General features: G+C 42.4%; 1 protein-coding gene across 1 annotated transcript in view; it reads left to right on the forward strand.

Annotated features, from left to right (window-relative positions):
• The first annotated feature begins 1,381 nt into the window (after positions 1–1,381).
• Positions 1,382–15,183, forward strand: part of FHL2 (four and a half LIM domains 2) — a 73,115-nt gene continuing 59,313 nt past the window's right edge. Inside the window, exon 1 of the mRNA XM_039493004.1 lies at positions 1,382–1,420. Within this exon, the coding sequence (XP_039348938.1) occupies positions 1,385–1,420 (36 nt within the window). The 5' untranslated portion in view covers positions 1,382–1,384. The remainder of the gene's footprint in view (positions 1,421–15,183) is intronic.

The raw sequence follows: 15,183 nt of genomic DNA on the forward strand, positions 1-15,183 counted from the left end.
AGGAAGGTGGCAGTGTCTCAAGACAAATATGGAGGCTTCTCAGAGAGCTCTGGTTTGTGTTACAGGTGCTTGTGTTACACAACTGCTCTGACAGCAAGGGAGGGAGCCTCACTGAGGGGTGGGAGGCAGACATGAGAGGAGGCCTCTATCAAATGTTCCAATGGCCAGAAGCATTGTGTTTGTATTTTGAGAGCAGGATGTACGGGAGGCAAATCAATGCAATGTGATGAATGAAAGGAATGTAAATGAATGAAATGATTACAATGTAATGAATTGATTTTATTAAGAACAGGTGGTATTGGGGAGAGATGAATCTTATCTTAATGACAGTTTTCAACTGAGTGCAACTGTAAATAATAAAAAAAAATTGCTGTGACACCTATCAAGACAGTGCAAACTCAAAACCAACTAAAATGGTGCAGAAATAGCCACAGTGCAGAGCCAACATGTTTGTGCACAAAAGCTCCATAGGTGGGATGGTAGCTGTTCACCTTGTTTTGGGGGGTGGGATGGCATGGGAACAGTCTGTGTCCTGCAGCTGTGTGACTGAAAGGAGGCTCTCGGTGCCCTGTGTTCTCAGCCGGCTGCAGGAGAGGACTATGTCGGAGTGTTCCCCATGAGCACAGTGCAACCATGCTCCCCAGGAAACTCGTCTGCATTTGTATCATGTCCAACATCCTTCCCTGCAAGTCCCTTTCTGTGTCCAGTTGATCCATGTGCTCCTTTAACAGCTTCTTGGCAGGCTCTTTGTCCTCCTCTCTCTCTTTCTTGTCTTGCAGGATGAATGCTTCTCTCCATTCCTTTGGGATTTTTGCCTTCTGGTGGGACCCATTCATGAGGTGAGCAAACATCTCCTCCCTTGCCCTCTCTCCTCTGGAAGGTGGGCCAGGCTCTTGGCTACTGATAACCTTCCTGTCCGTGTTGGCCATGCCACACCAGGTGCTAGGAGAACAGGGGAACCTGTAGCAATATAGCCACCATGTCAACAATGCTAGAATGTTGCTTCTCTCCAAATAGTCTCCATTTTGGAATTCCATTCCCTTGCACTCTTTTCAGCCTCGGGTGCACTTGGAGATAGTGAGGCATTTTGAGTTATTGCCCCTTAAGTGGGGCTACCTGCACCATGGTGAAATAATACCCTTTAAATTACCCTTGTACAATATTTCAGGGGGATGGGAGTGAGGGAGTGGGAGTCTTTCCCAAGGGGCAGGTTATTGATTGCACCCCTGCAGGCCATCCCTGCAGTGGAGGATATTACTCTGAGACAGAGAAGGGTCCTTTTTCAGAAAGGCAAAAAGACAATCGGGGAGATATGCAACATTGCTACTTGCCAAGATGGTGACCCCTGAACTATTGCTGGAATGGAAGGGAAACACTTACCAAGATGGGCAGCCCCAGGAAGGCAACATCACCTTGTCAGGTACGTGCCAAACTATACCTCTTTTTGCCTGGAATTCTCATTTATAATGCCGGTTGATCAGTGCAAAGTGAGCTGCAAAATAAATAAATTGTGCAGCTGTGATGCATGCCCTGTAATGGGTTGAACAATGCAATACGCTCCAACAAATAAATGCTTGGTACTTTTATAACCCTTGCAGCCACAATTGTCTTTTGAATCTATGCAACATGAAATGCCCACAAGAACCTCTGTAACTTCAAGTGGCCAGTTGACTTCATTTAACTTTACATGTATGAAAATCGTAAGACCTAAAAAAAGCTCAAGGCAGTGAACAATAGCAGTCTTATGTAGAACTGGGAGAGTAACTGATTTTTTGGTTCACTGGAAATTAAAACAAACAAAAAAATCCAAATCAATTCCATCCAAACTGAAAATGACATTTTTCAGAATTTTCAACAAATGGAAAAAGGTAAATAAATAATTTTTAAAAAATGGGTTGAAAAAAATGTTTTGTTTAGGTTCTAGGCATTTTTAACCTTTTAAAATTAAAATCAAAGGCGTGTGGGAAGACTCCGCAGTGGTAGTAAAAAAACAAAACAAAACCCTCCGAAACCTATGGAAGGAAGCCAGCCCCTTTCTCTTCCCAGATAATGACTACTGCTTGTGTGTTCCCCCTTGAAATGAAGAGAAGGTAGTAAATCATATTTCTACCAGCAGGGAAAACAATTAGAGTACAATGCAGCTTTTCTAAGAAAACTGAAGTTTCATCTCAAGTTCTGAATCTGAGCACTCACTGGAGATAGAAATTAGAAAGGGTCACTAGTTTGGCCACAGTAAGGGCCTGATTCAAAGGTGGGGATTTTGTTGGTTTTTTTAGTCAGTGTAGGTCTTTCCATTGACTTTATGAGTTTTGGATCCCATGGTAAAACTGCTGGGCAACTCCTATCTTCAGACTCTTGTTTCAGGAATGTTTTATCATATAAGCTGCAGGAGAAAAAAATAAATACATTGATTTCCCCACCTACAAATAGACCGCCAGGAAAGTAGCTAGGTGGAGAGAAGTGGGAACATGTTTTCTTCCACAGCAACTCATAATCTCATGCCTGGATTATTTTTAACATTATGTTTTTCTTATCATTGTGATTTCTGAGAGGAGCGGCCTGCGGGGGCTTTGGCTACTGAAGTCCAGCAGATATCCAAAATGAGCAGCAGGAGTTCCTGCAGGGGAATGCTATTAATGACCTCACTGGCAGCCTACAGCCAGTTCCCCAGGGGGGTGTGAGGGAAATAAAAAGGCAATGGAGAAGGAGGAGAGCAGGCAGGAGAGCTTCTCTGAGCTGCCTTCTCTCTAATAGAAGCCTTATCTTTGTTTAGTTTGGACCCAGCCTAAGCAAGTTGTATTAACCTGAGTTCTGGTTGTAGTAAGCCTTGTTTTTCTATTTGGAATAAATCCCATAGTGCAGATTCCTGGTGTGAATAACGGCCATATAAACTGGCCCATTGGTGTTTGAAAAATAACAAATTTGTTCCTTTTCACATATGGAGAGTTTTCTCCCATTACAGCCATACAGCTACATTTAACAGAGACCTGCACCACACAATGTCTTTTAAAAACAGTTGAAAAATACATATTTTAATTTAAGAAAATAAGAATGGCCATACTGGGTCAGACCAGGGTCCATCTAGCCCAGTATCCTGTCCTCCAACAGTGGCCAGTGCCAGATGGTACAGAGGGAATGAACAGAACAGGGCAATTATCAAGTGATTCGTCCCCTGTCATACACTTCTTGCTTCTAGCAGTCAGGGTTCAGGGACACCCAGAGCATAAAATTGCATCTCTGAGCATCCTCGGTAATAGCCATTGATGGACCCATGAATTTATCGAATTTTTTCAATGCAGTTACACTTTTATCCTTCACAACATCCTTCGGCAATGAGTTCCACAGGTTGACTGTGCATTGTGTGCAGAAGTACTTCCTTATGTTTGTTTTAACTTACTGCCTGTTAATTTCATTGGGTGACCCCTGCTTTGTGTGTTATGTTAAAGAGTAAATAATTTCACTTTCTCCTTTCACTTTTTCATGATTTTATAGACCTCTCATATCCCCGCCAGTTGTCTCTTTTCCAAGCTGAACAGAATCCCCATCATTTTAATCTCCCCTCATATGTAAACTATTTCATACCTCTAATCCTTTTTGTTGCCCTTCTCTGTACTTTTTCCAATTCTAATGTATCTGGTTTTGAGATGGAGTATTCAGAACAGTGCGCAGTATTCAAGGTGTGGGGATACCATGAATTATACAGTGGCATTATGATATTTTCTATACTATTATCTATCCCTTTCCAAATAGTCTCTAATATTCTGTTAGCTTTTTTGATTGCTGCTGCACATGGAGCAGATGTTTTCAGGGAACTATCCACGATGACTTCAAGATCTCTTTCTTGAGTGGTGACAGCTAATTTAAACCCCATCATTTTGTATGTATAGTTGGGATTATGTTTTCCAATGTGCATTACTTTGCATTTATCTCTATTGAATTTCATCTGCCATTTTGTTGCCCAGTCACTCACTTTTCTGAGATCCCTTTGTTACTCTTTGCAGCGTGCTTTGGACTTAACTATCTTGAGTAACTTTTATTGTCTGCAAACTCTGACACCTCACTGTTTACCCCTTTTTTCAGATCATTTATGAATATGTTGAACAGCACTGGTCCCCAGTACAGATTCTTGGGAGACCCTGCTATTTACCTCTCTCCTTTCTGAAAATTGACTGTTGATTTCTGCCCTTTGTTTCCTATCATAACCAATTAATGATCACTCTTGTCCACAGGTTTGTTTGACACCCTCAAATAATTCTAATTCCATTTAGAAAAGCCTTGTTGACTCTTCCCTAACACATAGTGTTCACTGTGAGTCTGATAATTCTATTCTTACTATATAGTTTCAATCAGTTTGCCTGGTACCAAAGTCAGACTTATCAGCCTATAGCTGCCAGGATCACCTCTGGAGCCTTTTAAAAAAAATCATTGTCACATTAGCTATCTGCCAGTCATGTGGTACAGAGACTGATTTAATGTAAGTTACATACCACAATTAGTAGCTCTGCAATTTCACATTAGAGTTCCTTCAGAATTCTTGGGTGATACCATCTGGTCCTGGTGACTTATTACTGTTTAATTTATCAAATTGTTCCAAAACCTTCTCTACTAACATCTCAGTCTGGGACAGTTCCTCAGATTTGTCACCTAAAAAACAAATGGCTCAGATGTGGGAAACTTCTGCACATCCTCTGCAGTGAAGACCAATGCAAAGAATTCATTTAGCTTCGCCGCAGCAGCCTTATCTTCCTTGAGTGCTTCTTTAGCACCTCGATTGTCCAGTGCCCCCACTGATTGTTTGGCAGGCTTCCTGCTTCTGATGTACTTAAAAACATTGCTTGCTGTTAGTTTTTGTGTATTACACTTTTTACACTTGACTTACCAGACTGTACGTCCCTTTCTATTTTCCTGGGTAGGATTTCCTCATACAACAATGGGATGCTCCTTCATCTGCTTTTTTATGACCCTCTTTCAGGATTGATGAGGCACCCCTTCAATATATTTGAAAAATAGTTTTCATATATCACTACTTTTCAAAAAAAATGTATTTTCCTATTTCACAAATAACAGTTCTACTAAACAGATGATCTACAGTATCTCTCCAGTGCTCCCTCCATATCATCCCACTGCTTAAAACATACTTTTCTTCACCACCACTAAAACTGAAGACAAGATTGTCTCTACACACAAGTGAATAGGGAAGTAACATAAAGATGCCCTTGTTCTCCCCTATATAGGCTACTCACATCTGCCAAGAGCAGGGGGAGAGCAGGACTAATGGAGCTGCTACCCCCGCACCCTCCATACACAGAAAGCGCCCTGGCTCCACCTGTACCTGCAACATGCCAGCCAGCATTGCTGAACTAGTAAGGAGGAAACAGTAATTGGGTACTGATATAGATTGTAGTATCATAGAATCATAGAATCTCAGGGTTGGAAGGGACCTCAAGAGGTCATCTAGTCCAACCCCCTGCTCAAAGCAGGACCAAACCCAACTATGTTACTCCCCCGATTGGAGTGCAGGTGGGAACAATGGAGGGTATGGTGTGCATCGGACAGCCACAATTCATTCTCTGGTCTGCTCCTGGGGCAGCACAGCTACATGTTATGCATTACTCAGAACATATTGTACCCTTACAATCTAACTCTCAATGCGCCCACTTGGGGCCCAATCTTTCAGTCCTTTCAGAGGCAGAGCTTGCTTTCTCACAAGAGATCTTTTAATTTTGAGCAATCTTCTAATATACACAATGTCAGTGGGGAAGAAAACCATGCTGAGAGTAGGTAAGATGTGCCAGGTCTCTTTGGCCTTGAATAGTCCTGAAGTGTACGTAAAATCACCTAGATTTTATTAATAGAAAGTCCAGGTTTTGCACTCTTTCTTCTCTTGCAAATGGCTTTTGGAATATAAAAGGAATATAAAATGCTGGTTTGACTAATATCAGTGAGTATTAGGGAACAGACACAATCATATTAAACAGCAACAAATGATCTAAGGAGTGCCTTTGGATGCCCATTTTAAAATAAACATTTATGGTTTGAATTCTTCAGCCATCCATGACAGGACAAACAAAGTGTCATAATCCCAGGATTTGGCAGTTTGGATTACACTGGACATTCTGCCTTTCTAGTCTTACATTGCTATTTGGCTCATTATTCTCAGCTAATGCAATTATCTGTGCTCATATTTTCCACAAAGTCTAAAAGCTGCACTCGGACAGTTTAAACTGACAGTTTAATTAAATTATAGCCACGTGGCTTATTTCTAGTCCATGGATATTTTTAGATATTTGTCATTAATGTAGCATTTGGGTTCCTCCCTTTTTTCAGTTTTTTTGAGGGGACCTTACCTTTAGATACTTGAAAGGGGCTAAAATTTCAGAAAATGCCAACCCTCTGACAAGCACCTTTAATGTGTTTCAAAGTGGGTGCCCAAAAATTGGGGCAACCAAAATCATTAGTCACTTTTGTAAATCTTGGCTTACACTCTTTAGGAGGGATGGAAATCCAAACATTCATATACAATATAGGAGTGCAGCAGTTATATACCAACCTGCTTTAATCATTTGATTCCCTTGCTGCCATGCACGCTGTCTTCTAGCGCAAAGGGTCTAGTTTACATACGCTTTTACTACAGTCCAGTCTACGGTCCCATTTGCTTTTATTCCAAGCAACAGTGAAAGTCTTCAGCAAAATAATAAATCCAAAATAACTTCTCTGACTGGAAATTCTCTTAACAAAGTTTTATTCTTTCTAGTTCATTGCTCTGGGGTCAGTAGCTGTGTTCACGCTACAGTTTCCATTTAGCAGCCCTGTCAATTAAATCACAGTAGTTCTGTATGACTGTAGTGTTCATCACGGGTTGCAGTTTTTCTAAATTTGGTACCAACAGCAGCCATGAACGTGTAACTTTCAGTGTCACTAGCCAATTTTTTATACAAGGAATGTAAAGAGATAGCCTGGGACCCAGCACTGATCCCAGCGGCATTATCTTAATAGTTGGCATGTTTATTATAGTGTAATTTGGGATGCCCTTGGTTGTTTGGTGCCTGCTTTCACTCCAGTGAGCTAGTTTGTCTTGTCTCAAGTGAGTCCACAAATCAATCTGTGATTTGGAACCACAAATTATGGGGGTTGGGTGCAGGAATTACTGGATGGTGTTCTACAGCCTATGTTACGCAGGAAGTCAGTCTAGATAATCACATTTTCTTCTCGCTGTAAAATCCATAAAACTATGATTGAAAGCCTGAGCAATCAGATATGCTAGCTTTTCAAGATTTTTGGAAGTTAGGGAGGAAACTCTGTGTAAGCCAGAGTAACACTGGTGAGATGGTGCAGTTTGTTATCATTTCCCTTGATGTGAGCTACAGGGTAAATGCTTGGAGGGAGACAATTTTGTTGGATTCTCTGCTTAATTCTTAAACATGAGTGTCTTTTTTCTAAAGAGACCTTGATTATTGGCGGAGGCCAAAGCTGAGAGGAAGCAGTTGGAGAAACTGAGTGGTGAAGCATCAGGCCTGCCTGTTTTCCTGTTACCAAGAAAATCCATCATAGCAACTTGAGGAAACCCTGGTAAAACAGTGAAAATGGAAAGAGCACCTGAGCTAACTGACTGTTTCAGATGACCACTTACCAAGGCTCTTATTTTGGTCAGAGGGAGCCATTTTGGCAAGGTCCTATCAGATATGATAGAAAATGATAACTTTCTGTGGGCTTTTGGAACCATCTGGGGGAAGTGAACGCAGACCTCTGTAAGATGTTTTGACAAACCTATATCCCAACATCATTCTGTTCAGTTTTAGTGGTGTTTAGAGTAACTGCCGCAGAACCACATGAAATTACTCTAAGACCCCAAGGATTTTATCCTTATGATTTCCATATAACTTTTCTGTAAGGCAAAGGGATCTCTGCAGCCTTGTTGCCCACCTGCCAGCTGTCATTGGCTCAGCATAGATCTGCCATTGCGCTATGCCAGGGTAGGAGTGCAGAAGCTGCTGCTTGTCCAGAGGGGAGACAGCATCAGCTCTAGCCTCTGCTTTACATTCCTGTCTTCTCAAAGGACACTGGAGGCAATGGCTAGAGCTATCGAGCAGTGTCTGTTGGCAGCTAGAAAAACAGGGAGAACCTCATATCTCCACTTCAGAGGCTTTTCTACTGTTTCGTCTGCTGTGGATGGTCTGCACAGAGCCACATTTGCCTCTTCCCTGGAGCTGGGTCACGCTCAGGTCAGCCACAGCACAGAACTGGGGCTATGGAGCCCACAGTACTGAGGTGATTTTTTTCCCCCAGAAATCTACGGAATTTAAATTTACTTTCTGAAAAAATAATCCTCTTCTGTTGGTGAATTTGACCTTTATAAGTTAAACCGAGGCATTGCCCTCTTGTTGAGAATGGAGCCAGACAGTGAAATAACAGCTCAGAGAGAGAACTTCTACTCTATAGCATAACTAAAGTATTAAATAATTAGGTTAAAAAATTAAATGTCCTTGCAAATTTTCTGCACTTTTGTGGACAGTTGTTCTAGCAAGGTTAGGCAATTGCCCTTAGCTATGGGTGTTCGCCATACCTGGTGTGCCTTGGAGATTTATTGATTTGAATGGATGTTCCACTGGACGTCTGCTTCCGTGACACAGAAATGTTCCAGCATCACTGAGAGCTGTTAAACAGGTGCAACAGATGACAAATTCTGGTTTGGGTTTGAGGGCCCATGCCACCTAGGTTGAAAAGTGAGAGGTCTAAGGTGTTCTAGGGAGCTATAGTAAAAATGAGACAGATGGGGGGGGCATTAGGCTAAGAAAAGAAGTGCAGATGTGACAAGGGAGTGTTGGTTAATAACCACATTAGAGACAATGATGGCAAGGCTAGGAAGAGATTGAGAGGAGTGGGTTGAGTGTGTGACCCTGGAGTGGGTGGGCGAGTCGATTGACTGTGAGACATCTAGAGTGTCCAGGATGGAAAGGAAGTTAGAGGAAAGGTGACTGCAGGCCTTATCGCTGTGGGCGGTTGAGAACCCAGGGGACAGGATGTGATGAGAGCAGCACAGTGGTGATGGACCCTGAAAATCCTCAAGGAAAGAATTATTATTACAGGCTAAAGCAGCCTATAGATTAGTTTAAGTTGGATGTTGATGACTAATGGATGGTTTTGTGATGTACATAAATGGGAATTAGGAAACGGCCACCACATTCACATGAATTTGTGACTTACTTGGAATCTGAATACAAGTCTTGAGTGGGAAAAAACCTAATGCACCACCCTCCTCAAACATGGAGCTCCAGTTACTGTCTTTTTACATTATGGGCTTGTCTACATGAACATTTAGATCACAGCAGGCTGGGGAGTGAATCTATCCTGCACTAGCCTGTCACTCACTGTATCCATGTGGAGCCTGCTGACGTGCACTGACAGTTTGTTATTGCACTTTGATCTACTCTGCTTTGAAGCGGGAGTAGACTAACGTGCACCAATAAACAGTTAGTGTGCATCACTTAGACACTTAGACCATGGCAGGCCAGGACAGGGTAGATTCACACCCCAGTTTTCCACGAGCTAAATGTTTGTGTTGACAAGCCCCATAATATATACTTAGAAGAGTGGAAAAACAAGCAACATGGTATCTTCCCAGCAATGTGAAAACCAGAAAGCTATTTGAATATTCTTATCTGGGTGCTTTGCTTTCAGATAACAGGACAGAAGTAGTAGAGGGGTGTTCTAGATGCTACTTTTGTTATTGTTAATTGTTTTCTATTATTGCAGAACTGGAGCTCCTAGGAGCCATTGTGCTATATGTTGTGTTATAGCCATTGTGCTATATGTTGATGTTTTTCAACACTGGATAAGCTGAATAAATCATCATGGTTCTTAAATGAAAGCTAGATCACAGCCTTATTTAGAAACTACTACATCTTTTTATTTTTTTAAAAAAACCTTTCAAAGGAGTTATAAGAATGAAAATACATATGTGGATTAACTGTGGTATAAGAAGTGCAAGGAATAGTTTTCTTTCCATAATACTGGAAATGAATGAGGTCTTATAGGCAGCATGATGTTTTTGATGATGTACACACCTCTGAACGCCAAAGATCAAAAATGTTGAGCCCCATTCAAAGAAAAACCTCAAAACAGCAAAAATTCCATAAAAATGAAAGACTCCTCTATTTTGCGTGTGAGAAAAGAAAAAAAGCTGGGAATTTTACAAAAAGGTTTGAGGCTCATCATAGTAACTTGTGGGAGCTGAGAAGGGATATGCCCTGTGCGTGAAGTTTGTCACGCATTATGTCTCTTAGTTACTGTCAAGGCTGAATCCCCACTCTGTCACTGAGTGCAGAAGATGGGGGTCCGCAAGGATTCTAAAAATTAATACTTGCCACTCCAGGCTTGTATGAAACTCCCAAGGTTATAGCTCTTCTCTGACCTTGGCTTGGTAAATGCTGCCACCACCCAAATGCCTAAAAAAAAACAACCCTTAGACCCAGGAAGAAACACTTGGGAATTCCTCCCTGAGGCGTACCCTCAAGCCCTTTCACCCGCGCCACCTTCTCCAGGGAAGAGCAGAGAAAGAAAACAAAGGAAATTAGCTGTTGCCACCAGCTAATCAAACAGCATATGCACAAACCTCTTAGGCCACCAAAAATCCAATCATGTTCTTAAAAAAGGTAAATTTTATTTAAAACAAAAAAAGAAAATACATTTGGAATTTAGGATTTTGCTAGATTTTAAAAGAGCAATTCCAAAAATTAAACACCTAAAATAGTTTTCTTGGGGGTTTTGCTTAAAGGTTACAAGCAAACAAAAGCATCTGGGGTTAGCACAGAGGAGATCCACAAGCCTTAAAAAATAAACAGAAATAAACCTGATTGCATCTAGCTAAACATTCTGATCTACTTACACATTTGGAGTTCAGATAAATAGTTCTAGGCATGATCTGATGATTTATGATCATACCTGGTTTAAAGCTGCCAGCCAAGAGAGAACAATGGAGAGACAAAGGGAAAGCTTTTTTCCCATTTTAAAAAGTTCTAGCCTTCCCATTGGCTCTTTTGGTCAGGTGCCCACTCCCTTTTCTCTACCTGGGGACTTATTAACCCTTTACAGGTAAAGCAAGCAGCCACCCAGAGGGATTTTATAGCTAATTGGCTGGCTGAGTGTCCATAAAAGGGAGCTCCCCCCCACACTTTATTTATCATACTTACATATCTAATTTAGACTCTCAAGTGAAATTCCACACATTGTGCTAACTGGACTAAAAGGGGCATAGCACTATGAGCACAGGCTGGACCACACTTCTAATAACACTGGAGCAAACCACTGCCAGGGATTGGGTTACCAGTTATGTGGTTGATTGTGTCTCCATGGGGAGCATATAAAACAAAATTGGACATAAAGGCAACAGTTGCTGCTTTCAAACATAACTTTTTAATATTCCCATGCTTGTTTCAAATCACATACATGTGTTTGCAGCAAGCAAAACGGAACCACTGCATTTACATTCGGGCTATGGCAGCACCAAGGGGATACTGAGCTTAGCGATTTTATTGTTCTGTTTCATTCTGTGCAGAGATAATACTGTGCTTACACATTGTGTTGAAAAGTTTAGGTGAATATTTATGGTAAGCGAAGTCATCATGACTCCCTCCAGTGCTTTGCAGTTTCTAGTAAAGCATAATGTTGTGAAATATCTTTGAAGGTAATAAATGTCATATTAACTTTACAACTGAAGATTAATTCTTATCGGATCTGTCCCTAGGTAGGATAAAAAATTCACTACAGTGCAATATTTGTAAATAGGATGATTGTTGTCTAGGGCAGACAGAACTGCTAATACAAATCTGATCAAGTCACACAAATATTATGCTGTGGTTAAGGTTGCCTAACACTTCCCATTATAAGACTCTGTTTTATAACAGCCAAAGTTTAACCATTCAGGCTAAAATTCTCTATATATTGCCTTAAGTGTGTATTGTGCTTTACATGTGTAAAGTAAGACAGCTCCCTGCCTGGCTGAATTTGCAAACTAAGATAATTTGGATTAGAAATTAGGAATTCCTGACTCTTAGTCCTATGCTCATCATACTGAGCTATGCATCCCTCAATTAAATTTACTAGCTGATAAATTGAATATTCTCTTAAGGAGTCCTAAAAGCAGAGTTTCTGGTGTGTGCACACTCATGCTCACCAGCAGAATGAGCTACTGAAATATGTGCAAATTAATGTAAGCAGGCTGGTGTCTTGGAGCACAGGAGTGTAAATGGACCGTTTGAATTAACTTCCCCTCTGTGTTTAGGATTCAGCCAGTTACCTGGATACTTTTGCTGTTGCAACCAGCAGATAATTATATCTAAGCATGTTGTTAAATGAAACCTGTTTAGATTAATCGGGATTTAGTCTGGTGGATTATGAGGATGGATTTAGATTTGGATTGAAGAAGTATTACATGATCCAAAAACAGCAACTACACCAGAACGAGCAAGCATTTCAGCCACCACAGCAAAGGCCAGGGCCGGGGGACAGTTGCTGAGCAGTTATGGCATTTGCTGGGCAGATAAATCTAGCAGTGAGGAAGAAATTATGCCTCTCCTTCCATCTTATGTTCAGAGAATATTTGGCCCCTGGGTTCTTGTTTACACAAACTCTGGAGCAGGAAGGGGGCCTAAAGGAGTGGCTCTGAAATCACAGACATTTATTGTTTCATAGAATGGTGCCTCATACTTTCCATGCAGCCCCTCTGTTCCATAGAACCCACCTGAAGTGGTGATGGGCTGTAGGGAAAGCAGCACCCGGAGGAGCAAAAAGGGAACATGAGCCAGACCCTTAGAGCTAATGTACAGGCCCAGGCCCTCAGTACAGATGGCCCTGAGAGCCATAGGCTTTGGAGGTTGAATCCTGCCTGCCACAGGTTTTCTCATAGGTAGGGTTGCCAACTTTCTAGTCGAGCAAAACCGAACACCCTGGCCCCGCCCTTTCCCCGAGGCCCCTGCCCCTCCCCTTCCCTCGGTGGCTCGCTCTCCCTCACCGTCACTCACTTTCAGTGGGCTGGGGCTGGGGGTTGGGGTGCAGGACGGGGTGAGGGCTCTAACTGGGGGGTGCGGGTTCTGGGGTGGGGCTTACCTTGGGTGGCCCCTGGTCAGTGGCACAGAGGAGGGGGCTAAGGCAGGCTGCCTGCCTGTCCTGGCACCACGCTGCGCGCACCCTGGAAACCTCCAACAGGTCCGGGTCCTAGGCGGGGAGGCCAGGAGGCTCCACGTGCCGCTCTCACCCACAGGCACTGTTCCCCCTGCTCCCATTGGCTGGGAAACAGCCAATAGGAGTGTGGAGCCAGTGCTTGGGGCGGGGGCAGCACATGGAGCCCCGTGCCTCCCCCCCCCCACACCCCACCTAGGAGCCGGACTTGCTGGCTGCTTCCAGGACACAGCGTGGCGTCAGGACAGGTAGGGACTTTTAACAGCCCGGTCGGCGGTACTGAGCGGAGCCACCAGGATCTCTGTTCAACCAGGTGTTCTGGTCGAAAACCAGACACCTGGTCACCCTGCCCATAGATGGGAGTGAGCTGGCCTCACATAGATGCAGTTTTACTTAAGTCGATATTTGTAACATAGGAAAAGGCCACATGAAAATCAAGGGGCGTGGCAGTCAGTCTTTGTTAACATTCTGACTCCAGTTGCAGGGAGCTGTCTGTGATGTTTCTAATGCAGATTTTTTATCTGAAATTGAAATACTGATAGCAAAGCACTAGCGATATGATTACAAAAGGTGAAGAACAAACCAACAAGGGCCAGTGCTGAGGGCTTTCTAACACATCCGAATCCCTAGTTTGTCTCAGAATATTCTAATCCCATCTTTCTGGTGTACATGTACCTGGATGAAAAGTGTTCAAAATATATTGATTACCAGTGAAATCTCCATAGCTTCCTTCTTCATGATTAGCTCTGCCATCAAGTCCGGAACAGTCCATATCACATGTACACTGCCTATCTCTAAAGCCGCAAAATTAGATTAAGGGCTCAGCAACATCACAATGCAGTTTTTAATCCTCTGTGCTACCTACTCTGAACACAAATGTCAGGGCAGTGAGGTCAAATTCCCATGAATGACTTTCAGAAAAGCTCTTCCTTTGGGAAATGCAGTATCAATGCAGTTTAATGTGACTTTGTTTGTTATAGCTGCTTATTTCAGATTTATGCCGTGGTGTTGTAGCCATGTCTGGGTGCGTTCATATCTTTCATTGGACCAACTTCTGTTGATGAGAGATACAAGCTCACAGAGCTGACCTTATTTCAGGTTTACATTCTTCCTATATGCCTCAGCTCTATAGGTTTCCATGACTTCCACAAAATGAGGGCCTGCTTCTACTGAAGTCAGAGACAAAACTTCCAGTTCTCTTTAATAGATGCGCAGTAAGGCCTTGAGATTTAAGATGAGGATAGACTGCACAGGTCCACTGTTTGCAGCAGGGTTACTGTGCTTTAAGTTGCAATTTGTTTCTTTATTTAAACAGCAGAGAAATTCTAATACCAACACCTGCTGTTTCCTTGACACATCATAGATAGTTGACATGCATATTTGAGTTTGTTTTCCTGTAGTGCTTGCCTCCTAAAAATATACATTCAGATACATCTGCTACATCATTAACGTGTGATCATTTTGCACTTAAACTGAGGCAAAGTAGATCATGAGTCTGAGGCTTTGTCTACATTGCCACTTTACAGCGCTGCAACTTTCTCCCTCAGGGGTGTGAAAAAACACCCCTTTGAGTGCTGCAAGTTTCAGTGCTGTAAAGTGGCAGTGCAGAAAGTGCACCAGCGCTGGTAACTACTCACCTCGTGGAGGTGGTTTTTTTTTTTACAGCACTGGGAGAGCGCTGGTGCAGCGACTACACAGCCACATTAAAGTGCTGCTGCAGCAGAGCTTTAATGTTGCTAGTGAAGACATGCTCTGAGTCTCCTCCCACTCCTATTCAGTGAAGTCACTCCATTTTTATCAGCATCAGTGAGAGGAGAATCAGGCCCAGAGCCTTGAGGTTATATAGGTATTTTAACACTCTGTCAAACCGCCCCTTTTTATCTCCAGTATTATCTAATGATTCATAATGTAATACAGTAGCTCCTCACTTAATGTTGTAGTTATGTTCCTGAAAAATGTGACTTTAAGCGAAACAATGTTAAGCTAAGCCAATTTCCCCATAAGACT

The sequence above is a fragment of the Mauremys reevesii genome, linkage group 1 (genome assembly GCF_016161935.1).
Source record: "Mauremys reevesii isolate NIE-2019 linkage group 1, ASM1616193v1, whole genome shotgun sequence".
Classification (NCBI taxonomy): Eukaryota; Metazoa; Chordata; order Testudines; family Geoemydidae; genus Mauremys; species Mauremys reevesii.